At 31.5% G+C, this 25,308-nt stretch overlaps 3 protein-coding genes and 1 pseudogene across 3 annotated transcripts; 1 reads left to right on the plus strand and 3 right to left on the minus strand.

The window, feature by feature from the left end:
* Nucleotides 1-7: 7 nt before the first annotated feature.
* Nucleotides 8-5,696, minus strand: LOC113369482 (annotated as a pseudogene).
* Nucleotides 5,697-6,261: 565 nt separating this feature from the next.
* On the minus strand, nucleotides 6,262-7,098 carry LOC113369483 (zinc finger protein 525-like). The gene has a single exon (XM_026610210.1). It carries the CDS (start codon nucleotides 7,096-7,098, stop codon nucleotides 6,262-6,264), a length of 837 nt encoding a protein of 278 aa, XP_026465995.1.
* Nucleotides 7,099-8,273: 1,175 nt separating this feature from the next.
* LOC113369484 (zinc finger and SCAN domain-containing protein 22-like) lies at nucleotides 8,274-12,028 on the plus strand. The gene is made up of 2 exons (XM_026610211.1): nucleotides 8,274-8,927; nucleotides 11,948-12,028. Exons 1-2 carry the CDS (start codon nucleotides 8,274-8,276, stop codon nucleotides 12,026-12,028), a joined length of 735 nt encoding a protein of 244 aa, XP_026465996.1.
* A 4,982-nt stretch (nucleotides 12,029-17,010) lies between these two features.
* LOC113369485 (zinc finger protein 345-like) lies at nucleotides 17,011-20,906 on the minus strand. Its single transcript, XM_026610212.1, has 5 exons — nucleotides 20,288-20,906; nucleotides 19,729-20,242; nucleotides 17,355-18,088; nucleotides 17,187-17,309; nucleotides 17,011-17,138 (listed from the first exon to the last, which is right to left on the minus strand). The coding sequence occupies exons 1-5, from the start codon at nucleotides 20,898-20,900 to the stop codon at nucleotides 17,011-17,013; spliced, it is 2,112 nt and encodes a 703-aa protein (XP_026465997.1). The 5' UTR covers nucleotides 20,901-20,906.
* Nucleotides 20,907-25,308: the final 4,402 nt, after the last annotated feature.

Genomic DNA, 25,308 nt, shown 5'->3' on the forward strand with positions numbered 1-25,308 from the left:
CATGAGCATTTCTGAGACCTGTGGAAATAAAAATTGACAGTGTTACTTATACTGGTGCCCCAAAACCCAACATCAACCCAAAACAGGGTGATAGTATTGACCTAACTTGTCATGAATAAATTAAAAGTATAAATGAAGAAAAGTAATACAATAATTGAAGAATGGTCACAATATATCATAATATATTTAATATTAAACAATAGCTCATAATTTTCAAATAACTTGAGATAATTTTTTTTTCTAAACTTTTCCAGGACAGTTAGTCAATACTATCACCCCATTATGGCTTGATGTTGAGTTCTGGGACACCCTATATACATTATGTATTAAGTAATATTTTATCACAATATTGTTTGAAAACAATTTTCTTTGAATGTCATTTACCTGCCATTGCAACAGGTATAGTTTTTTGTAGAAAATAGTGTTGAAAATCAGTAAAAATTTCTGCCGAATGATATGAGCAGCTGAAAAAGACCCAAACATTTTTCTGAAAATAGCCAACATGGCTGGAGGCCCTGCCCAAGTGGAAACCATTGCATTGGCCACCTAAAACCATGTAATACATTTAATTCCATCTAGCACTAATATATTTGTTCTCACCTTTGTCAGACAATGAGCAGCTTTGCATCGAACTTTATAAAATGCTTGCTCATTCTCAATAGTGACAGTCAAAGCCATTCGCGAGGCAGGAGTTGGGTAGCGTTCCAATGCATCAATCGCTTCCATCTGAGCAATGACATCACGCTCATGTCTCAACTGGTACTGCCATTGGTATCTGGCTGGTCGATTTGAGTTGATCTAAGAAGAGTCATCTCAGGATCCAGGCGAATCCAGAGAACTGGAGAATCACTGTGAAAGAGAAAATATATCAATATGGATATAAAAGCAGAAAATATAACTTTACTTTACTTACTCCATAGCGCTCAAATCCATATCAACTTCTTCTCCTGTACACAAAGGAATCTTTTTCTTTTTATTTCTACGACTCTTGGAATGACAAGTGATGTCAGCTTTAACAACTGTATTTTCAATTTGTAAAGTATGTTTAAAAGTTCCATCAAGTTCTTGCAAAGTAACTAGCAATGGACCAACATATTTTCTAATACCCCTTTGACTAACTGCATCCTGTCTGATTTCCAACTCTACAGTATTTCTAAAAAGAAATTAAATTGAGAAAATTCATTTACTTTTTAATTAATGCAGAAAACATATGGCAAGATTTCTGATTATTACCTTTTTCTATTAAAAACTGATGTCAGCGAAAATCTGGCATGTCCACCAGTCCTGACCCACTGATCAACAAAAACAGCCATATCTTTGCCGGTAACAGTAAATATAGCTTTTGTGAAGACATTTGTAGAAATTAGCATATGATGCCATAATCCACTGCCTAAAATATAAGAATATAAACAAAAAACATAATATGTAATAAGTTAATTAACTGAATTTTACCAATTTTTTGTGTAGAAGCATTCGTAGCCAAAGCTAATTGTTTGTTAAACACTTGCAGCAGTAATTCTTGACCAATCCGATGTTCCAACATTCTAATGACTAAATGAGCCTTTTTTCTCATTGCCTAAAAAATGCATTAACAAAATGCATCCAACTTTAATAAAATGCATGTGATCATATACCTGTATATACTTTGGTGACATAGTATGCAGACTTCTGGTAGGGAAATGGTGTACATTCTGCCCATTATTTTGAGCCACTGTAGCATGGTGACTGCCTCCTCGTCCTTGGGGCCCACCTGCACCTGTTACAGGAGATGTGCCAGAGGCAGCGGCAACAGGAAGCGGTGCAGGTGCTTGGCTGGGATCCAAAACTATACCACCATACTGTTCTTCATAAGCCACAACCTAAAAGCAAGAACAATGTAAAATAATAATATATCAAAGTAATACAACAATATAATCTGTTACTTACATCCAACAATTCCTGTCTCACCCACTCTCTGTAATCATTATTTCCAAAACATTTCTTCGAGTACAACCCACATAGATATTCAGCAATTCCTTTATTGAGCCAGGTGTCAGACCAGCTCTGCATTGTAATGAAGCAGCCAAAGAATTGTTCAGCTATTGCTTGAGACATTGCTTTCCTGGTTATATAAGTTTGATCAATTATAGCAATGGAATGAAGCAAATGAGTACTCAGAATGCTCATGGTAGTGTAGGCAGCTACATCTTGAACAGTCTAAAAAAAATAAAAGGGGATTAATTTTACAATCTATAAATTAAATTAAATTCTAAAGAAACTTTACTCACCTCATCAACAAAAACTTGCTTATAACAAGGATATGGATATCTGGTAGCTAAAGTTTCCTCATAAAACTCAAAAGCTTCATGCATATATCGAACAGAGTTCTTCAATAATGGCATTAGTTGTGGTAGACAAAAGTGGGTCACTTCGTGCATATGGGGGTCCACATAAGTTTCAAAAGGTCTAGAATGAAAAAAAAGCACAAAGTTATTGATAAATCATACAATACTGATGCATCTAGTTCATACCCAACAGCTAAAGCAATATTAGGAGCACAAGCAGGAGTATTTAAAACATAATGGTAAGTCTTCCTCCTCATATCAGGCGTCATAGTAATTTCTACAAGATCACCACAAGAGACAGCTGTCATTGCTGCGTCAACAGTGAACTCAAGACTCCAAGTACAAGACTCGGCATAAGAATCCACGCAAGGAAACCAGAGTCTTGAGTTTTCATCTGCATAGGTGTACATATGAGCTGCCCTCTAAAAAAAAAACAATCATTACTAATAATATATTTGTTCTCACCTTTGTCAGACAATGAGCAGCTTTGCATCAAACTTTATAAAATGCTTGCTCATTCTCAATAGTGACAGTCGAAGCCATTCGCGAGGCAGGAGTTGGGTAGCGTTCGAATGCATCAATCGCTTCCATCTGAGCAATGACATCACGCTCATGTCTCAACTGGTACTGCCATTGGTAATCTGGCTGGTCGATTTGAGTTGATCTAAGAAGAGTCATCTCAGGATCCAGGCGAATCCAGAGAACTGGAGAATCACTGTGAACGAAAAAATATATCGATATGGATATAAAAGCAGAAAATATAACTTTACTTTACTTACTCCATAGCGCTCAAATCCATATCAACTTCTTCTCCTGTACACAAAGGAATCTTTTTCTTTTTATTTCTACGACTCTTGGAATGACAAGTGATGTCAGCTTTAACAACTGTATTTTCAATTTGTAAAGTATGTTTAAAAGTTCCATCAAGTTCTTGCAAAGTAACTAGCAATGGACCAACATATTTTCTAATACCCCTTTGACTAACTGCATCCTGTCTGATTTCCAACTCTACAGTATTTCTAAAAAGAAATTAAATTGAGAAAATTCATTTACTTTTTAATTAATGCAGAAAACATATGGCAAGATTTCTGATTATTACCTTTTTCTATTAAAAACTGATGTCAGCGAAAATCTGGCATGTCCACCAGTCCTGACCCACTGATCAACAAAAACAGCCATATCTTTGCCGGTAACAGTAAATATAGCTTTTGTGAAGACATTTGTAGAAATTAGCATATGATGCCATAATCCACTGCCTAAAATATAAGAATATAAACAAAAAACATAATATGTAATAAGTTAATTAACTGAATTTTACCAATTTTTTGTGTAGAAGCATTCGTAGCCAAAGCTAATTGTTTGTTAAACACTTGCAGCAGTAATTCTTGACCAATCCGATGTTCCAACATTCTAATGACTAAATGAGCCTTTTTTCTCATTGCCTAAAAAATGCATTAACAAAATGCATCCAACTTTAATAAAATGCATGTGATCATATACCTGTATATACTTTGGTGACATAGTATGCAGACTTCTGGTAGGGAAATGGTGTACATTCTGCCCATTATTTTGAGCCACTGTAGCATGGTGACTGCCTCCTCGTCCTTGGGGCCCACCTGCACCTGTTACAGGAGATGTGCCAGAGGCAGCGGCAACAGGAAGCGGTGCAGGTGCTTGGCTGGGATCCAAAACTATACCACCATACTGTTCTTCATAAGCCACAACCTAAAAGCAAGAACAATGTAAAATAATAATATATCAAAGTAATACAACAATATAATCTGTTACTTACATCCAACAATTCCTGTCTCACCCACTCTCTGTAATCATTATTTCCAAAACATTTCTTCGAGTACAACCCACATAGATATTCAGCAATTCCTTTATTGAGCCAGGTGTCAGACCAGCTCTGCATTGTAATGAAGCAGCCAAAGAATTGTTCAGCTATTGCTTGAGACATTGCTTTCCTGGTTATATAAGTTTGATCTATTATAGCAATGGAATGAAGCAAATGAGTACTCAGAATGCTCATGGTAGTGTAGGCAGCTACATCTTGAACAGTCTAAAAAAAATAAAAGGGGATTAATTTTACAATCTATAAATTAAATTAAATTCTAAAGAAACTTTACTCACCTCATCAACAAAAACTTGCTTATAACAAGGATATGGATATCTGGTAGCTAAAGTTTCCTCATAAAACTCAAAAGCTTCATGCATATATCGAACAGAGTTCTTCAATAATGGCATTAGTTGTGGTAGACAAAAGTGGGTCACTTCGTGCATATGGGGGTCCACATAAGTTTCAAAAGGTCTAGAATGAAAAAAAAGCACAAAGTTATTGATAAATCATACAATACTGATGCATCTAGTTCATACCCAACAGCTAAAGCAATATTAGGAGCACAAGCAGGAGTATTTAAAACATAATGGTAAGTCTTCCTCCTCATATCAGGCGTCATAGTAATTTCTACAAGATCACCACAAGAGACAGCTGTCATTGCTGCGTCAACAGTGAACTCAAGACTCCAAGTACAAGGCTCGGCATAAGAATCCACGCAAGGAAACCAGAGTCTTGATGAGTTTTCATGTGCATAGGTGTACATATGAGCTGCCCTCTAAAAAAACAATCATAAAAATACTGCCCGTTATATTGTGATTTTCTTTCACAAACCTCTTCCATGGTGCCTTCAGTTTCAGGCACAACAAAATGCAAGCCACCTTGAGGTTGCTCTAAAGAAAATTCTATTCCAACTCTTAAACCTCTACCTTCACCAATGAGATGGCTTGCTTCATGGGGCACATTGATAAATAATTCTCCTGCATTACAATCAGGATCTATATTTTGAGCAGCCGCTAAGTGACACTTGGAAAATACCTCCAAAGACCTCCTGGTAATAGAAAGGATATTTATCAACAATCCTACTAGTAGAAATTGATAATTATGGGTAAAAACATAGAACAACTTACGTCTTTGAATCATTTTTGCAGATATCCAAAAAGGGATCAAAATATTGAAAAGTAGCTTCACAATCGCCTAATGTGACTCTATAAATTCTACATTGCTTAGCATTTAGTTTAATGCTTCTCAAATTGTCTTTCAAAGGTACTATTGTCAATTCCACGAAGCCCTATTATAAAAATGAGTACACAAATTTTTGTAGTTTGATAAAATAAAGTGAGAATTATTTGTATTTAATATTTACAATTATACTCTTCCTCTCGAAGCTAATACCAGTCAAACTTAATATTTGATGAGCTGTAAAATAAATATTTTTAATGAATTTATATATCTATACACCTGCGAATGAAAACTTGGTAGACTACTTATAATTTAAACGGTCTGGAATTATCCACTGAACGTTCTTTCTTCATTTTTGACTAAATTAAAACTTAAATATACAAATTTAATATTAAAAAATAAATTAATTAAACATCATCATTGCAAAGTTTGCTTCTAGGTTACAAACGTCTTGTTGAATGTTGATATTAAAAGCCTTCCAGTGATGCCAATTCTGTCATGTCATAACAATGAAAATCGTTATGTATAAATGCTGCCAACACAAGAACAATATAACGATAATTTGTAAAAGAGGCAAATTTAAAATTAACAATCACAGTAAGAGACATTGAATAACATATTATTGCTAATAAAATCGATATATAATTTAACTAAAACTACTAGATGTAAGTAGCATTTTGCCTTGAGGCAAGTTGCATGAACTGATATCACTAAAAAATCTGTAAAAAAATTAATTATAATGCACAACCAAGTGCTTGTATGTCCTAAAAGCTTACGATCAATATATAAATGTGTACATCAATTTAAACAATACTAGAATAATCATAATATTAGAGCAGGTTTACAGAAATAATCGTTTATAAATATTTCACTGGCTTTCACGTGAGCACCCAAGTGTCTCTTCTCATATACTTTAAATTATTGAGCTTTATGCTTATTTAAAGTTTTTGATGCATGAAGAGATTTGCTACATGTTTCACATTGATAAGGAAATTCTCTAGAATTGATAAACTTGTGTGCATTTAAAGCATCAGATTGTACTAATGATTTATTGCATATTCCACATTTCTGAAGAAAATTTCCAGAATGATTAGTCATATGTTTTTTTAAACTATATACGAAACGAAATAGTTTGTTACATATTCCACAGTTATAAGGAAGTTCTTCAGAATGAATAAGCATGTGTTTCTCTAATCGAATCAATCGTGTGAATGTCTTATCACATATTTTGCAGATATGTTGCTGTTTTCCAGTATGAGTGAACATATGTCGTTTCAAACCTTTTGGTGAACAAAAGTTTCTGTTACATATATTGCATTTGCAAGGAAGTTCTCCAGAATGAATTGGCTGTTCTCTGTTATGAGCAATATGTTGCTGTTCTCCAGTATGAGTGTACATATGTCGTTTCAAACCTTTTGATGAATGGAAGTCTCTGTTGCATATTTTGCACTTCAAAAGAAGTTCTCCGGCATGAATTGGCAGTTCTCTGTTATGAGCAATAATATGTCGATCTAAATGGTGTCTTAAAGCAAATGCATTATCACATATTGTGCATACGAAAGGGTTTATAGGAGCCTGCATTAATTCCTGTTTGATTTCTTCCTCTACAGTTATTTTAGAATTCATAAATCTTTCCAGACATGTTTCTCCATTCTCTGAACAAGATTCCGACTTCATATCCTCTTCATCTTGAGGATCTTCTGCTGAATATTCTAGTGGTTCAATTTTAACCGAGGTAGTTTTTTCTTCTGACATTATAAGATATTTTACCTGATTATAACAGAGAAAACGGTTGTGTACTAATTAATCATGTGTTTTAATCAATGATATTAAATTGAACTAATTTAAGGTGATACTTGCAGCATAAGGAATTTTTCCCGTCGTAAAATTTTAGAAAGAAATGTTTTGATATGGTTTTGATAATCATCTTCAAGCTTATAATCCCAACAGGAATATTTTTATAAATTACTTTTATTTTTATAAATTACTCTATATATTATATGTATAATGTCTATTTTAATATGACTATGCCCGCTCCATTGCACGAATTCGTACGGCGAATCTGTTCGCAAAGTGCGCAGACAGAAATTTTGCAAGCAAAAGCAAACCACGCGCATGTCAAAAACAGGATTTGCCGTGCGCGTTCGTGCAGTGGAGACGGGCCATAAGTCAATCTAAATCGATTTGTCGACACAAAAAATAGATTGTTAAATTTAAAGTTGAAAACCAACTGATTTGTTAATGCGTTGAAAGCATATTATTATCAAATGGTAATATTTTCAACCTTTACGAATGTAATATATAATCTAAATAATCAATATTTTAAATAAAATTATTCATTGCATTTTGTTTTATTTAATACTCAACTAGTTTAAGTTTGATTCACATCTATCTTTACTAATAATAACATGAAATAATAAATAATTAATAAAATATACTATATATTGTGTAAGCTACGATGGAAAACCTATATTCAAGAATTATCGCTTTTTGATAGGTAACGATGTTTGGGCTGAATGAATATACAAAACCGCCAGAGATCATAATTGCTTACAACTTTTTTTTTCAAAAATACCACTAATGTTATATTTTGTTAGTTGCTATAAATATTCTATTATAACTATATAATATTACCATCATTTAATGATGAAGCTGTAGATTTACAGTTTTTCAATTTGAAATCTACAGTTTTCTACAGTTTTTTTCTGGCCTATCTACAGTTTTTCTCTATGGTGGACCTGGCAACACTGAACTTGTCTTCTTTTATCTATGGATTTTGCACTCTTAGCAAGTGTCAAATTTCCGTCAAATTCTTAGCTTCTCAAATAATAATGTAAAAGTTGAAATTTTTTATCACATTCAGAAAAATTATTGATAAAACTAGACTATTATTTAGTACAAAACTATTTTTTTTGTGACAATATTTAAAAATGTCGGAGGAAACAATTACGTCTATGAATGATCAGGCAGTTAAAATTGAACCACCAGAATATTCACCAGAAGACATTAAACTCGAAATAGAGGTTGATTTTGATGATTCCGACGTTGTTGTTAAATCTGAATTGTGTGCTGAAGATGATGATACGTGTTTAGAAAGATTTATGAATTCCGAAGTGACAATTGAAGAAGAAGTCAAACAGGAGTTAGTTGAGACATCAACTTATGAATGTGACCTTTGCAATAGATCATTTGCAGAATCAAATCATTTAAAAGAGCATATGGCCGATCATATTCCTAACAAAATCAAAGAATGTCCTTTCAAATGCAAAATCTGTCATAAGACTTTCAGTCAATTAGGTAGTCTGAAAAGGCACATGCTTATTCACAGAGGTGAGCGACCCCACGAATGCAGTATATGCAATAAGACATTCACACTATTATGTAATCTGAAAAGTCACCTGCTTATTCACAGAGGTGAGCGACCCTATCGATGCAGTATATGCAATAAGACTTTCACACTATTATCCAATCTGAAAAGTCACATGCTGATACACATTGGAGCACGTCCTCATGAATGCAATGTATGCAAAAAGGCATTCATGCGAGCAGGTGATCTGAAGAAACACATGCTCATTCATAATGGAGTACGCCCCCATGCATGCAATATATGCAAAAAGAAATTTACACAATCAGGTAATCTGAAAAGTCACATGCTGATACACAGTGGAGTACGTCCCTATGAATGCAATATATGCAATAAGGCATTCACAGAAAGAGGTAGTCTGAAACGTCACATGATCGTTCACACTGGAGTTCACCAAAAAAAACATTCACAGAAAGAGGTCATATGAAAAAACACACGCTGATACATAAATGAGAGCCTTCATATAAATGTGAAGTATGTAATAAGGAATTTACTTGAAGAGACACATGGCATTTCACAGTCAGAAGCGTGGTGAAGATCAATGAAACATAAGCATTATTTGTTCACTTAAATTCAAATATTGTGAAATTTTTTTGCATGTAGTAATAAATGTATAAATTGTATGAAATATACAGTAAATACTACATTACTTTGGTCCCATTACATGGACTGTAGAATGAAAGTAAAAGTTTAGGTATTTGTTTTATTTTCAATATAGCAATGTGTAGTTATTGTTTCATGATTTTATAAAGAATTTTATTACCTTTTTATTGATATATAAAAATATATATGTCTTCTAACAAAGTTGGTAACATTATGTGGACTGTAAAATTAAAGTCGAAGTTTGAGTATTTGTTTTATTGAAGTAAAACTTCTTTAGGCGCGACTAGGGTGTAAATCTGTACAAATGCAACGGAAATAGCGTTACGCCTGAACTGTACGCCATTCGCTTTCGATGAAATCATTTTAATGCGGGTCGATTGTGGTTAGTCGTCGTGTATGTGAATAGAGATTCTGTCGTTGTATGCGTATAAACGGTTTAAAGTTACATCGTAGTACAAATCTTGATTTAATGAAAAATGTCTGAATCAGAAAAATATTTTACCCTGTTTCTTGAAAATAATCAAACAAATTAACCCTTTCCACTCGGATGCCGACGCTCCGGCGGCAAAATTCATGTAAACCTCGGAATTCGCGAGTGGAAAAGGTTAAACATTTGTTCCATGTACTTTGACGTAAGTTTATCGATTAGAAATTATTTCTATATTATTCGTAGTTTCTATGAAACTTTAAAGTTATTAAAATGGAAAATATTTTTTAGGCAAGACAGATATTACAGCTGATCAAAACATGAGATTATATAGCCAACGAAAAAGTAAAAAACTAGTTGGTTTGGTATTTGGCCTTGAGGCAAGTTACATGAACTTCCCGATATGTGTAAATAATCGACTTAATCAAAAAAAAATGTGTAAATAATATACTTCATCAATCCTACTTTAAAAAAACGATAATAATTTTAGCAAAGTTTGACGAATTTTTAATATTAAACTACTTGTCGTAAGGCCGTAATATTTCAGTAAGTTCTGTATGACCATGATATATATCACCAAAGAAAGTTTCACAAAAATCGGCTTAAATTTCGTTTTCAGCAATTAATTACAAGAAAACGGCTCGGTAGATTTTTACCTAAAACTAATCAGTATCATTTCCAACTAATATCTTTCGAACAGTTTTCGATTTTTTAAAATCTATTAGGTAGAATGAGCTCAAATGTGGACGAAATGTTTACCACTTTTTTCCAAATTACAAAGAAACGGCTTGGCAGAGCGTATCGCAGAACTGATAAACGCTAGTCCTCATCGAAATACATCGAATGGCTTTTAAATTTTCAAAATCGGTCCAGTCGTTTTTGAGAAAACGTCGATTTACGGCAAAAAATCTGTTCACATACACGCACACACACACATCCATTTAGTTTCTGATGTATGCCCCTTAAAAATGTTCAGAAACCTTCAAAACGTCGAGAAATGCAAAAATTTTCATTTTCGATTTCCGGCCCATTACTATAACTTACCCTACGGGAAGTTAAAAATACATTACATCACTAAAATTTTCAATGTGACTCCCAGGAATAATAAGTTTGATTAGAAAATGAATTACTCTATTTCATAGAAAATGATTCGCAAATTTATAAAACCAGATCAGAATCAATCCTTAATATGAATTATCTTGACATTTTATCTGGTTAAAAATTTTGACATTCTAAAAAAGTTGTCGCCCCTTATGGGTTAATTCAGCACTGGTCTTGCCCATAGAAATAATTTCTAAAATATATAGTAACCACGTATGTATGTACGCAAGTGTTCTGTGTATATATATATATATATATATATATATATATATATATATAATATATATATATATACAGTGGCGGCGCTAGACCATTCGTAGGCGTCGGCGAAATTCGTTTGCGAGGCCCCCCTTTTTTCAATCAAAGTTGACTAATAATGCGTGGCATCGTGCCTAAAGGCAAGCTGCTGAAACTTTTCCTGCTGCAATTTAAATTCTTTAAAAGTTTTAACGATTTTAATCAATTGTTTTTTGAACTTTTCAAATTGGTTGATTCATATTCACGAAATCGTCACCGAAAATTTGTATCCGCGCATATATACATATATACACACACACATACATCCATTTTTCTTAAGGTATGCCAAAATGTTTAGAAACCTTCGTAACGAAAAGATGTATGAAAATTTTCATTCTCAATTTTTTGCGGTTACTATAACTTACCCTACGGGAAGTTAAAAATTACACAAGTTAAAAAAAACAAATTCTTCGGCCAAAATAGTTCGTTCTTCAGATATTAGAAAAACACTGAAATCAAATAACTATTCCGAAGAAGTTTCTTTTTTGCCAAATCATTCGATTAGCTAATTTTATGAATTCTCGACCGTTCAAGTCATTCGGAATGAAAATGATAGGAAACCACCGACCTAATCAGTAACTTATTAGGCAAAATTTTGCAATCTACAATTGATTAATTAGAAAAATCTACAATCATATGATTTGAGTGCACAAATCCGCACATAGAACATACACATGATATTACCTGAAAGCTCGGCCCATTATTCCACAATTTAATGAATTTTTATAATTAATCAATTATCGTAGTTCCATAAAATTTGTTAGTTTAGACTGTAATTGTTATCTCTATATGATTTTTTTCTTTAAAAATAGATTTTTACAAATCTCTTAACCCTTATGAAAGAAAAAAAATCGCGGCCGTTCATCTCTACTACTACTACTTCTCATTTATAGTGTTGACAGACATTATTAGATAGTGTTCATTAGATATAAGAGAGTAAAATTATAGTGCCCTTGGGGGGCACTACCATAGATAAACAAGTATAACTACCCACTAACAAATGTCAGTGATCGCTTGCATGATTCGCGCTTACGACGCTAGTTAGCGCAGATGTCGCGAGTATCCACTCCCGTCATGCGTAAGTCGAACGCTATGATGGATACGAGCAATTCCAAGCCCTCCCGTAAACCCCTTCCCTATACTGTTCCGGTAAATCCCGTAAGTCTCCATTACGTTCGTAGTTCGTTCTGATATAATTTTCGATTAGTTGGTGAAGTTTGAAGAATTTTCTTATAAAGTTACAAAAGTGCAGTGAGGGTGTTAAAAATGACTTGTCACGTTCCTGGTTGCTTAGAAAATAAGAAAACCGTGAGATTACATGGTTTTCCAACAAGGAATGACAAGGTATGTAAAATATAATATTGTGTTTCTTCAATAGGTTATAAATTAAAATGCAAAATATTATAGATGTATGAGATTTGGATTAGGCGAGTGAATAATCCAAAATTGGATGATGTGGAGATTGAAAAAATGCGAATAAGTCGATTTGTTTGCGACAATCATTTTGCAGATTGTTGTAAAACACAGCCACAAAAGAAAAATATGACAAATCTTAAAATTAACGCTTTGCCAACGTTAAATATGCCTGGTTAGTATTGCAAGGAATTTAATGTTATATAATATGCAAATGTATATATTTTGTTAACAATTTGTCAGCTATTATTGTCTATTATTCAGGATTTCATGGAGACCCATACGACGAAGAAAATTGCCTTTTGGATAGAGCAACGTTTCGTAAGTATTTTCAATAAACAAAACAAAGTTCAATATACAGTAAAATCATATATTTTTCATAATTTTAAGAGCTTGGTATTAATATGAAAACAATTAAAGGGAAAATTGTTAATTATCGATTATTGGGAGAACATTGTTTGAGCACAAATAACATTTCCACCCAGGGGGAAAGTTATACTTTGGAAAGCTTGCCACAAAATATCAATAAGGAATGTTCTGCAAGTTTTGATAAAGTTGTAGTAAATGAAGAATTTGTGTCCAATACAATGGAAAATCAGGGACATGTCACGCCAACACGTAATACAGGTGAATAAATATAATAAATATCATCACTATTCAATAGTCTCTCCATTTAAAAATAATGCTAAATCATGTTTATTTTCAGTGAAGCGAGTGTCCTGTCTGACACCAAAGGCAAAAAAATTATACCTATTATCAAAAAAATTGAAAAAGGACATGCTCAGAATACAAAAAAATTGTAAGTCATACAAGGCCAGGCTACGTCAAAGTGTGATGTATGCGAAACAATTTTCCCACATTCCTAAAACCTTGAATGAACGAGCACGTCAATTCATAACATGTCAGCTTAGAGAACACTCTAAAAAAGTTCAAGGAAGGAGATTCACTACAGATGAAAAAGTACTTGCTTTGTCTTTACTCAAGAAAAGTCCAAAAGCTTATAGATTCTGGAGACATATATTTATTTTGCCTTCAATAACATCTTTGCGAAAGTTACTTACAAAAGTTCCAATGCATAGTGGCATTAACGAAAGCATTTTTAAAACATTGCAATCATCATTATCTCATCTGAGTGATGATAAAGACAATTATTGCATTGTTATGTTTGATGAAATTTCACTTTCAACTTTTCTCACATATGACTGCACAAAAGATTATATTGTAGGTTTTGAAGAGCTTGCTAATGGTAGAATTGAAGCATTTGCTGACCACGCACTGGTGTTTATGATTAAGGGTGTAAAGAACAAACGGAAATGGCCAGTTGCTTTTTATTTTTCTGATGGTGGTGTGAATGCTTTGAATTTGAAATGCTGCATTGAAGAAGTAGTAAAAAAGTTACTTAGTATTAATTTAAACATTGTGGCAACAGTTTGCGATCAATACCCTGCAAATCGCAAAGCTGTTAGCATGCTTATAAATGAAACTAATAAACGTTATGGTAGAAATAATGATGATAATAGATTAGAATTCGAAATAAACGGGCATGCAATAGTTCCTTTGTTTGATCCTCCTCATATGTTGAAGTGTATGAGGAATAACTTTGCAAAATGTAATGTTAAATTTACCAGCACAAAGGGGGTACAACTCGAAGCTGCTTGGAGTGATATTCTGAGTTTTTATGAATATGACTCTAAGTTAAGCATATATCGATGTTGTCCCACTTTAACCGCTCAACATATTTATCAAAAATGTTGGAAAGTCATGAAGGTATCATTAGCGGCACAAGTGTTCTCAAAGCGTGTAGCGATTGGACTTCAAAATTCATATTTTACCAGGGTAGATGCTTCGGCAACTACCTATGGCACTAGTGAATTTTTGAAGTTCATGGACTGCTTGTTTGACAGCGTTAACGGAGTATCAATAAGTCCAAAAACGGGTAACTATCTCCGATGCGCTATAACAAATGAATCAGAACATTTAAAATTTTGGATAGATGCGGAGCAAGTATTGAATTCTTTGTATTTTGTTAGAAAGAAGGGGTCTGCTACATCAGAAACAAAACCACCATGCGTCAAAAATTGGATAGATACTCTTAAGCGTTTACGATATATTTGGTCAAAATTAAATAAGGCAGGGTTTGATCATTTATGTTTAAGATATTTCAACCAGGATCCCCTGGAAAATTTTTTTAGTAGTGTCAGAAGCCAGGGCGGTTGTAACACTAATTTGAATTGCTTTAATTTTATTGCAGCCTTCAAAACCTTAATAATTAATAATTTGTCATCATATCATTCACCATCTGCAAATTGTGAAGATGATGATAATACTGGCATACTCGGCCCCTTTAAAACATTTTTAATTGATGATAAAGACCCAGAAGATATTGCAGCTCTTGATCAGGAAACAATTATTCCTGATTTTTTTCCTTTCGGAGATTTGAATGCGTACGAGGAAACAGCAAACGCATATGTTGCTGGTTTTTATGCCAAAAAATTAATGAAGTTAGTTAAAAAATGCTCGACATGTACATCTGACATCTTATCAGAACCCATCAATGATGATAAGGCGTCTTACATTAAATCAAGAGATTACACTAGAAAATCTCTTCTCGTACCAGGGAAGGAATTTTATGATTTGTTCTGTAAATGCAGCAACGTAGTCGATTTTTTTATGCAAGATGTTTGTATCGAAAACAGTCTCAAAGTCAAACTTCGAAATATGCTTTACAAGTATGTTTTTTATGATTTCAAATTCACCTGTTTAGTTCATGATTTGAAAAAAATATTTTGCAATTCCTTTCTTACTTTTTTTATAAGGTTTTGGTGTAAGTCTGTAGGTAGGCACCTAACTGGCAAATATATTCATTGCAATATTAATGATCGAGTAAAACGAAAGGCTCTAATAAAATGTAGGAAGAATCGTGTTCTTAAAAGAGTCCGTAATAAACAGAAAAAGCCAAATTCAACTTGAATGTGATGATGCCACATGGTCATTATATTTTACAGTGAAATAATGTTATGTGTATTTTCGATGGTAAACTGTATATAGAAACTTTTAAGTTTATTGAATTATTTGCTTCTTTTTTATTTTATGTATTAAGGTTTTTGTGATATTGTGATTTTATGCTTATTGAATTATTTGTTACTTTTTTTTTTCATGTATTATGGTTTTTGTGATATTGTTTATATGTCAAATAACTTATGTATAAACATGTGTATTTTCTGTATAATTAATAAATTGTATACATTCTTCTAACTGAGTTTTATATTCATATATTAAGTTTTTATATAGTAGTTATTGAGCATTAAAAAAAACGTTAATAATTCAAAAAAGAAAATATGTCAAGAAAGCATCTATCGGCATGTACATAAATCAAAGTTATTTAGTATTTAAACCTTTTGCAAAAAGTTCTGAAACCTGCTATGAACACTAGCGCCTCTAGCGCCGTAATGTACTATTATTTTGTTGACTACGGAATATCCCGCAAGTTTTCTATCTAATATGATAGTGCCTTTATACTTGTTTATCTATGGTGCCTGTAAACCACTAATTATTTTCTTCACTTGCACATCAGTATGAAAAAAACTAAAGAAAAATGAAAAACTAAATTTTAAATCATTAAATTTTTTCTGGGGCCTCTTGCGAGGCCCCAAGAACGCGAGGCCGTCGGCGATCGCCGACACCGCCGACACCGCCGACGCCTAGCGCCGCTACTGTATATATATATATATGTATAATAGTAAAAAGTAAAAATATATAGATGTCTTAAAATGTAAGTCTGTTACATAAAATTTAGATTTTATTTTTGTTATAATTGCTGTGATCTCTCATGCCAGTACAATTGTCTGACTGAGATACAGTATGTACGAATTATATCAAATAAATAAATAAATTAAAAAAAAATACACAAATACAAATTACTTCAATAAGCTTACGTTTCTTACACGGCACAGATTTTTCATTTGTTTTATTATTTTCATACAATTAAAGCAATCATACTCACGCGACACGACGACCAATCGCAATCGACCCGTATAGAAATGATATCACCGAGAGCGAATGACGAATCATTGGCATTCGAGCGTAACGCACTTCCGTTGCATTTTCACAGATTTACTCCCTAGTTTCGCCTAAAAAGTTTTATCTTAAAATATATTAAGGAACAAATTAAATATTGCAATACAGCCCCTTTAAATCATTCTTATATTTTGCTTTGTAAAGTTAATAATAATAGATATTGTAGAATTTTACAAAAATACTAGGGGGTTTTCAATAAAACAAAAATAAATAGAATTTGTACTATGTATTTATATTATTAAACACTTACATACAATACACTGATTATGAGTAACAAACAAAGTTGTGACTTAAATATATACATGTTAAATAAATTGCAATTAATATGCGGTATCAATATAAGTTGTGTAATAGATAAGGTGGGACAGTTTCCAGACTTATTCAACTAATTTGTTGACTTTTTAATTACAGTTTGTTCTCTAGTATGTCCTCTTTCATGTCGCATTAATGCAGGTTTTGTTTTGAATGTTTTATTGCATGTCTTACATTCATAAGGTCTTTCTTCAGTATGCACTGATGAATGTAATTTTAAAATATTTACCCGTGTGAATCTTTTATTACATATTTTGCACTCATGAGGCCGTTCTCCAGTATGAACTGATAAATGTCTTTTTAAATGACTTAACCGTGAAAATGTTTTATTACATATTTTGCACTCATAAGAGCGTTCTCCAGAATGGACCGCTTTATGTTGTTTTAAAATTTTTTTCATTTTGAATGTTTTATTACATATATCACATGCGTAAGGTCGTTCTTCAGCATGCACTGATAAATGCTGTCTTAAATTCCTTGATTGTGAAAATGTTTTTTTGCATATCTTGCACTCATGAGACCGTTCTCCAGTGTGGACCACTTTATGTTTAATTAAGTTTTCTTTTGTTTTGAATTTTCTATTGCATATTTCACAATCATAAGCGCGTTCTTCAGTATGCACTGATAAATGCTTTCTTAAATTACCTGCCTGTGAAAATCTTTTATTGCATATTTTGCACTCATGAGGGCGTTCCCCAGTGTGAATCATTTCATGTTTTTGTAAGTTTTGTTTTGCTGTGAATGTTTTATTGCATGATTCACATTTATATGGTTTCAAGTTATTAGTTTTTGCTGAAACTCCTTCAAATGATTTGTTTGTGCTATCGACTAAATTACATGAATTATTGACCTCTTCATCGCATATATAAGAACTTTCATATGAAACTGTTTTGTTTGTGTTAGTCATATCATGTTGGTTATCAATCGTTTCTTGTTTTATTTCCTCGTCAATTGTAACCTCAGATTTTAAAAATTGGTGCAGACATATATCATCATCCATATACAATTCTAATGTATTTTCACAATCATCGAATTCCTGTTTCACTTGAGGATAATCATCGAACGGTTCAATTTTAATTGTTTTGTTAAAATCTGTTTCTTCAGACATGTTTGAAGTTTGTAGGTTATAATAAACAAACTGGTGATGAGTTCTTAAAAATTGAGAAGTCTAAGTGTATAATAATATATGCGTTTCGATATTTACTAATTCGTTTATTGTTTAATATGATATAATGCTAACACTGACCTTTTTACTAAGTTTATCTTCGAATTTTAACTTTAATAATTCTATAAACCACTTTGATACTTGTTTTCTGTTTTCATTTCATGAACAAGTGACCAGGTTGGACAACATTGAGCACATTTTAAATGCGAGTTTTTCGGCCGCAAAATTTGAAATTAAAATTATTATTAATTTCAACAAAAAATGTAAAACCTCAATATACAAAAATATTTGAGGGGAAGACAAATATATATATATATATATATATATATATATATATATATATAAAGAATAATTAATAATGAAAAATTTAATAATAAATATAGGGGCCAATTCTGTGATATGTTATCCTTCTTTCTTGTTATTAAAAACTTATCTTTATACCATCAACACAATATTTTATCAAGAAAATATTTCTTGAATCATTCCAATCGGATAATCTGTACTCTCAAAAACTGCATTTTTGCACCCTTTGCGCTCTGTACCTCCGAAAATTAAAAATTGCAATCGAACAAACACATGCATACATACTTTTTTCTAATGATAAAAATTTCATTTACATGAAAAATATGCCAATTGATATTCAAAAATAATCATTGGACATAAGCATACGAAATTGTCAGTTAAGGATTCAGTTTTATTCTATACAATTTTATTTAAGAGAAAAAATATTTTTATATACGAACAGAGAAATGATCACTAAATAACAATTAATATTATGTTAGTTCGCCATGGGTTTATTTAATATTTAAAATAAAATTGTACTTGTATGTACGATTCCTCTTGACAAAGTTTTAAAAAATGAATAGAGCTTTAATATTTCTTCAAAAAAGCTTATAAATTTGATAATTTTTATTTAAACATATGATACATCAATAAAATTTTCAATGTGACTCCCAAGAATAATGAGTTTGATTAGAAAATGATCCGCAAATTTATAAAACCAGATCAGAATCAATCCATAAAATGAACTGGCCTTCTTGTCTATGAAAATAATTTCTAAAAATATATATTAACCACAAATAATAAAGATATTATTTCAATAAACTTACATTTCTTACACGGCACAGATTTTTCATTTGTTTAATTATTTACTGAAGACGGGATAAATTATTCTACCGATTCAGACATGTTTTATTAAATCAAGATTTCTACTAGAACCAGGGCCGGATTAAAAAGTTTGGGGGCATTGCACTCATTACGACGAATCATTGGCACTCGACTCGGCCGTAACGTCTTCCATTGCATTTGCACAGATTTACACCCTAGTAGCGCCTAAAGGAGTTTTACTAAGAATATTGAAGAATTGAAGAACAAAAATAGTAATGTTTTGAACAAAACAGAAATAAATAGCATTTGTACTATGTATTTATATTAGTAAATAATTACATACAAGACTAGTGGTTAGGAGTAACAACCATAGTTGTAACTGAAATATATATTAAATAAATTGCATTTAATATCCTGTGTATCAATATAAGTTGAGCGATTGATAAGGATTATAAGGCCGGACAGTTTCTAGGCTAATTTATCAGTTTTGTTGGCAGTTTTTTTACAGTTTGTTCTCAAGTATGTCCTCTTTCATGTCGCATTAATATATCTTTTGTTTTGTATCTTTTATTGCATATATCACATGGATAAGGTCGTTCTTCAGTATGCACTGATAAATGCTGTCTTAAACTACTTGACTGTGAAAATGTTTTATTGCATATATTACACTCATAAGGCCGTTCCCCAGTATGTACTATTTTATGTTGAGTTAATGTTTGTTTTGTTTTCAATTTTTTATTGCATATTTCACATTCATAAGCGCGTTCTTCAGTATGCACTGATGAATGCTTTCTTAAACTAACTATCAGTGCAAATCTTTTATTGCATATTTTGCACTCATGAGGCCGTTCTCCAGTATGGATCATTTCATGTAGGATTAAGCTATTTTTTGCTGTGAATGTTTTATTGCATATTTCGCACACATAAGTACGTTCTCCAGTATGAACTGATAAATGCTGTCTTAAATTACTTAACTGTGAAAATTTTTTATTGCATATTTTGCACTCATAAGAGCGTTCTCCAGAATGGACCGCTTTATGTTGTTTTAAAATTTTTTTCATTTTGAATGTTTTATTACATATATCACATGCGTAAAGTCGTTCTTCAGTATGCACTGATAAATGCTGTCTTAAATTACTTAACTGTGAAAATCTTTTATTGCATATTTTGCACTCATGAGGCCGTTCTCCAGTATGAACTGATAAGTGCTGTCTTAAAGTACTTGACTGCGAAAATGTTTTATTGCATATTTTACACTCATAAGGCCGTTCTCCAGTATGGATCCTTTCATGTTGTTTCAAGTTACGTTTGGATACAAATATTTTACTGCATGATTTACATTTGTATTTAAACTTACTAGTTGTCTTATCTTTTCCTGAAACTTTTTCTAATGTTTTGTTTGTACTATCGACTATCGTACTTGATTCACTGATCTCGTCGTTACATACAGAAGAATTTTCATCTAAAACTGTTTTATTTATACTAGTCACATCATGTTGGTCATCAGTCGTCTCTTGTTTTATTTCCTCATCAATTGTAACCTCAGATTTTAGAAACTGCTGCAGACATATATCATCATCCATATACAAATCTAATGTATTTTCATAATCATCGAATTCCTGTTTAACTTGAAGATAATCATCGATCGGTTCGGTTTTAATTGTTTTGTTTGAATTTGTTTCTTCAGACATGTTTGAAGTTTGTAGGTTATAATAAATAAACTGGTGATGAGTTCTTAAAAATTGAGAAGTCTAAGTGTATAATAATATATGCGTTTCGATATTTACTGATTCGTTTATTGTTTAATATGATATAATGCAAACACTGACCTTTTTACTAAATTTATCTTTAATAATTCCATAAACCACTTTGATATTTCTTCTCCATTTTGTTTTCATGAACAAGTCATCAGGTTGGACAACATTGAGCACATTTTAAATGCGAGTTTTTCGGCGGCAAAATTTGAAATCTTCCTGTTTGTATCACTCCTGTGATTATGGGAGATTAGTTGGTAGCTGGATCTGAGCGGTTGATAAGATAAAACACTAGTTCTTGGTTGATCTTGATATTTTATTGTTTACTATTTTTACAATTAAATAATTTGTTTGATAACCTTTTGGTTATCAATAATCAGAGACTACATTTTTAAATAAAGATCTAAACAGTAAGCCTGACTTGACTCCTGATTTCTGACTTCTCCTGACTTCTGACTTGACTTCTGATTTCTGACTGCTTAACTAAATCTTAACTACTTCTTATATACTAAATAATTGAATACAAAACGTGATTCCAAAATCTAACAGCAAGGACTTCGGATAACCTTCAAATAGCACGTAGTGCTTTAATAAAAACAATAAATAATAAATTATATTTGTGATTACAGAATAATATATATATATTTTGTAGAGTTTCGAACAAGAATCCAAAAATAATACAAAATAAAAAAACAAGAAAAGTTTTTGATAAACAATTTCTTTATTTAATTATTTGTTTACTGTCAACGTTTCGGAACTAGGTACGTTCCATCTTCAGGACATCTGTCAAGAAACATGATCTTGATGAGATTTAAGCAAACAATATGTTTAGGAATAGAAAATAGATTTTTCTTAAATAATAAATTAATTGTAACAAATAATAATGTACAGAAATATGATAATATGATCAAAATGAAAATGATAAAAATAAATGAGTGGATTATCAGAACAGGATATTAAAAATGATAGAAATTTTATGGAAAAATTATTTTAAGAAAGGGTTAATGATAAATTGAATTAATTACATGTATGTTTGAATATACGTTAGCACTTTTTCACTAAACAAGAATTTTTGACAAAAAATGAATTTGTGAGTTATTTTTCCGCCGAGTAGTTAACTTTTGTAAATCAAAATTACTAAAAGTGTTGTCTTTTTTTTAAATTATTATTTGAAAACAAATAATATTGTATTCGATGTTATACTATTGGCATTTGGAAACGAACTAACTGTATTTGGTGGTTCATATGTAACACGTGTAAACACTTGAAACGAGAACTGTGAGATTGTATGTGTGTGTTTTTTCATGTTAGGGTGTAAATACCTAAATTATTGAACTTAAAAGGAAGTCGATATTAATTGTTTGTCAAAAAGTGTAAAAAATTTAAATATGAATCATGTAATAGGTTGTGACCTGATCTAATGTTGACACTGTTAGAAACATTCATGAGAATAAGACAACTCTCCGCGAATAATCTCCTAAAGATGCAACTTTCATGATATAAAATCTTTGGAGTGAAATTAAATGAATGGGCGTTTTCTATAGAGTGTTGTACTAGGGTACTTTTGAAATTTTTTTGTTTATGGTGGACCACACTTAGTTCATGTTGTCTCATTCTCTTGTGTACATATTGCGAGGTTTGTCCAATATGTTGAAAAGCACAGTCATTACAAGAAACAGAATATACTACATTAGTATTGAAATTGGATGGGGTAGGGGATTTAATGTTCGTAAAGAATTGGTTGAAGGAGTGTAAGGATGAGCCTGATACTAAAATGTTTTCTTCTAACAAAATTTTGGCAAAATAATAATATAAATCTTCAACGTATGGTATGCTGCAGTAAATAAGATTGGTGTTTTTGATGTTGGTACTGGTATTGGGAGAATTAATTTGTGTTTTTAAAAAAGTTCGTCTTTTTTGAATAACTGAATGAATGAGATTTTTTGGGTAACCATTTTCAATTAGAGTTATTTTTACTAGGGATAAATTTTGTGGATGGAAAGTTTGGTGAGACAACAAAATAGCATGGTCTGTAAGGGAAATAATAGTGTTTATCTTATAGTTTCTGGGACAGTATGAGGAATAGTGTAAGTATCTACCCGACCATGTAGTTTTTCTATACCAATTTGTTCTAATAAAGTTATTAGTGTTGTAAACGGATACATATATATATATATATATATATATATATATTAAATATAAATATATATATATATTAAAATTTTAATAATTTTGATGTAGAGATATGTGAGAATCTGTCTTCAAGGCAATACATCAATTAAAAACTTGTATAAACTTATAACATTCTTATTGTTTCCATACGTTTCGACACATTGTTTTGTGTCATCTTCAGTGGACTCTATAGAGACTCTATATAAACTATAGTTTGAAAGCACAGATAGAAATTATTAATTAAAGCTAATTTATAAGAAAGTGGTACGGTGTGAAAACTTACATGTAATTGTAGTAATTCTAATTATTTCATAATTATAATTGTTCACAATGCACAATAAAAAAAATTCTTGTAATTTTAAATCAGAATAAATCAGAACAAATATATAAAAAATTTTAAAACGAATTTTTTATTGTATAGTAGGTACATCTCGCAATTCCGTATTCCGATGCAAGAGTGAAGCCTAAATGTGCACCAATGTGCGCATCCAGAGTCGGTCCTGCCTTGCATGCGATCGGAAATGAAATTTATAATATATATATATATTTTTAATTGTTTATAATAAACAATCTAACTTAACTATGGATACGGAGACACAAAAAGCATATTCAATTTGCAATGTGATACAGTAGAAACAATTAACCGATTTTTAACCCTACAAGTTAGTAAATTATTGTTTTGCTTATTGTTAATGTACTTATTACATTTTTTCTTCGTTTGAAGTTAACGTAAAATCGAAAAAAAATTATCTAGTGTTCATCCCCTAAGCGCAAACCTACGAAAGTTTAAATTAATTATTGGGCATTATTGATGAAAAATTGCGAGCTGATTTATTTGAAACGGTACTTATTAAAGAAATATATACTAATTATAATAGAAGAAATGAAAAATGGGGAGCCAGTGCTTAGAAAATGGTTTGTTTATTCCGAGAAATTGAATTGTAACTTTTGTTTTTGTTGCAAATGTTTCGCATCTGTTGAACTTTGAATGTTGAAGATGTGCGTGGAACAAATATGAAAAATTTACTTTTGAACAAAAATCTTAAGGCTTGTTTATACCTAGTGGTATCCATACTCTAAATTTAATAATTATTAACTACACAGAAATAATACATATCAAATAAAATAATTTTTTTTTTCAATATTGTACAAGAAATGTGTAATTTCTTTGCATTTTTTACTGATTTTTGAACAATACTTCTAAAATACGTTAAAAATTTAACTTTAAAACAATAAGCTGATACGACACTAATAAATGTGTGCATCACGAGTGTTACCATATTACTAATAAACATTATACAAAATTTTTATATGGTGTATTTATTTTTACTCAACTTAAATTTGCTACAATATAATTGCAAATAAGTTTTACTTCAATCGCGTGTGATTCTTACGCGCACTCTTTTTTTTATATTTCAAAATATTTTTGAAATTTTTTGCAGCGCGATTGCTTTGAAAAAAGTTCATAATTTTCAAAAAATGTCAGTATACATATAAAAAACGTTTCTTAAAAGGCAATTTTTTCATTTTTCTAAAAATCTTGAAGCTCTTTATAAAATGTAATTTTTAGTACGAGAAGTTCCAGGAATTTGTAGTAATTAATGGAATAATGCCATGCGTCACTAGTTTAATTTTTTTGAACTAGGCGCTATAAGCTTTGAAGTGCACAAATTTGTCGTCCTAAGAGGGCTCGAGATCTGAAGAACATATTTTTCTTTAACTTTCAGCTAGTTTTAAACTTTATATTAGCCAGATTGCCAAATTTGATAATAACTTATTAACCAATTTGATAATTTACGTTCGGAGAGGGAGGCAAAGCAAAGTAATAAGTTTTAATAATCGGCTATTTGAATCCAAATTTTGCATTGCAATCGCATTGTGTTTTGTTAATTATATTTCTTGGAATAAAAAATGTTATTAAAAAAAATTAGGTAATTACATTTTATAACATTTTTTTCTCACTATCCAAATTTTGCCGCCCCCGAAAATCTGCGCCCTGGGCAGTAGCCCCGACTGCCCCTACTGTAAATCCAGCACTGGAAATATATATGAAAAAATTATATGATTTGCACATGCATCCTGTGCTCACTTAAACTAAACAATAATCATAATATATTTAACGAATTTTTAACATTATTTACAAATTACATTCAAATCACCCAAAGCAAGTGGG

The sequence above is a fragment of the Ctenocephalides felis genome, unplaced genomic scaffold, assembly GCF_003426905.1.
Source record: "Ctenocephalides felis isolate EL2017-DRISC unplaced genomic scaffold, ASM342690v1 CF-g0.4_SCAFFOLD_01372, whole genome shotgun sequence".
Lineage (NCBI taxonomy): Eukaryota > Metazoa > Arthropoda > Insecta > Siphonaptera > Pulicidae > Ctenocephalides > Ctenocephalides felis.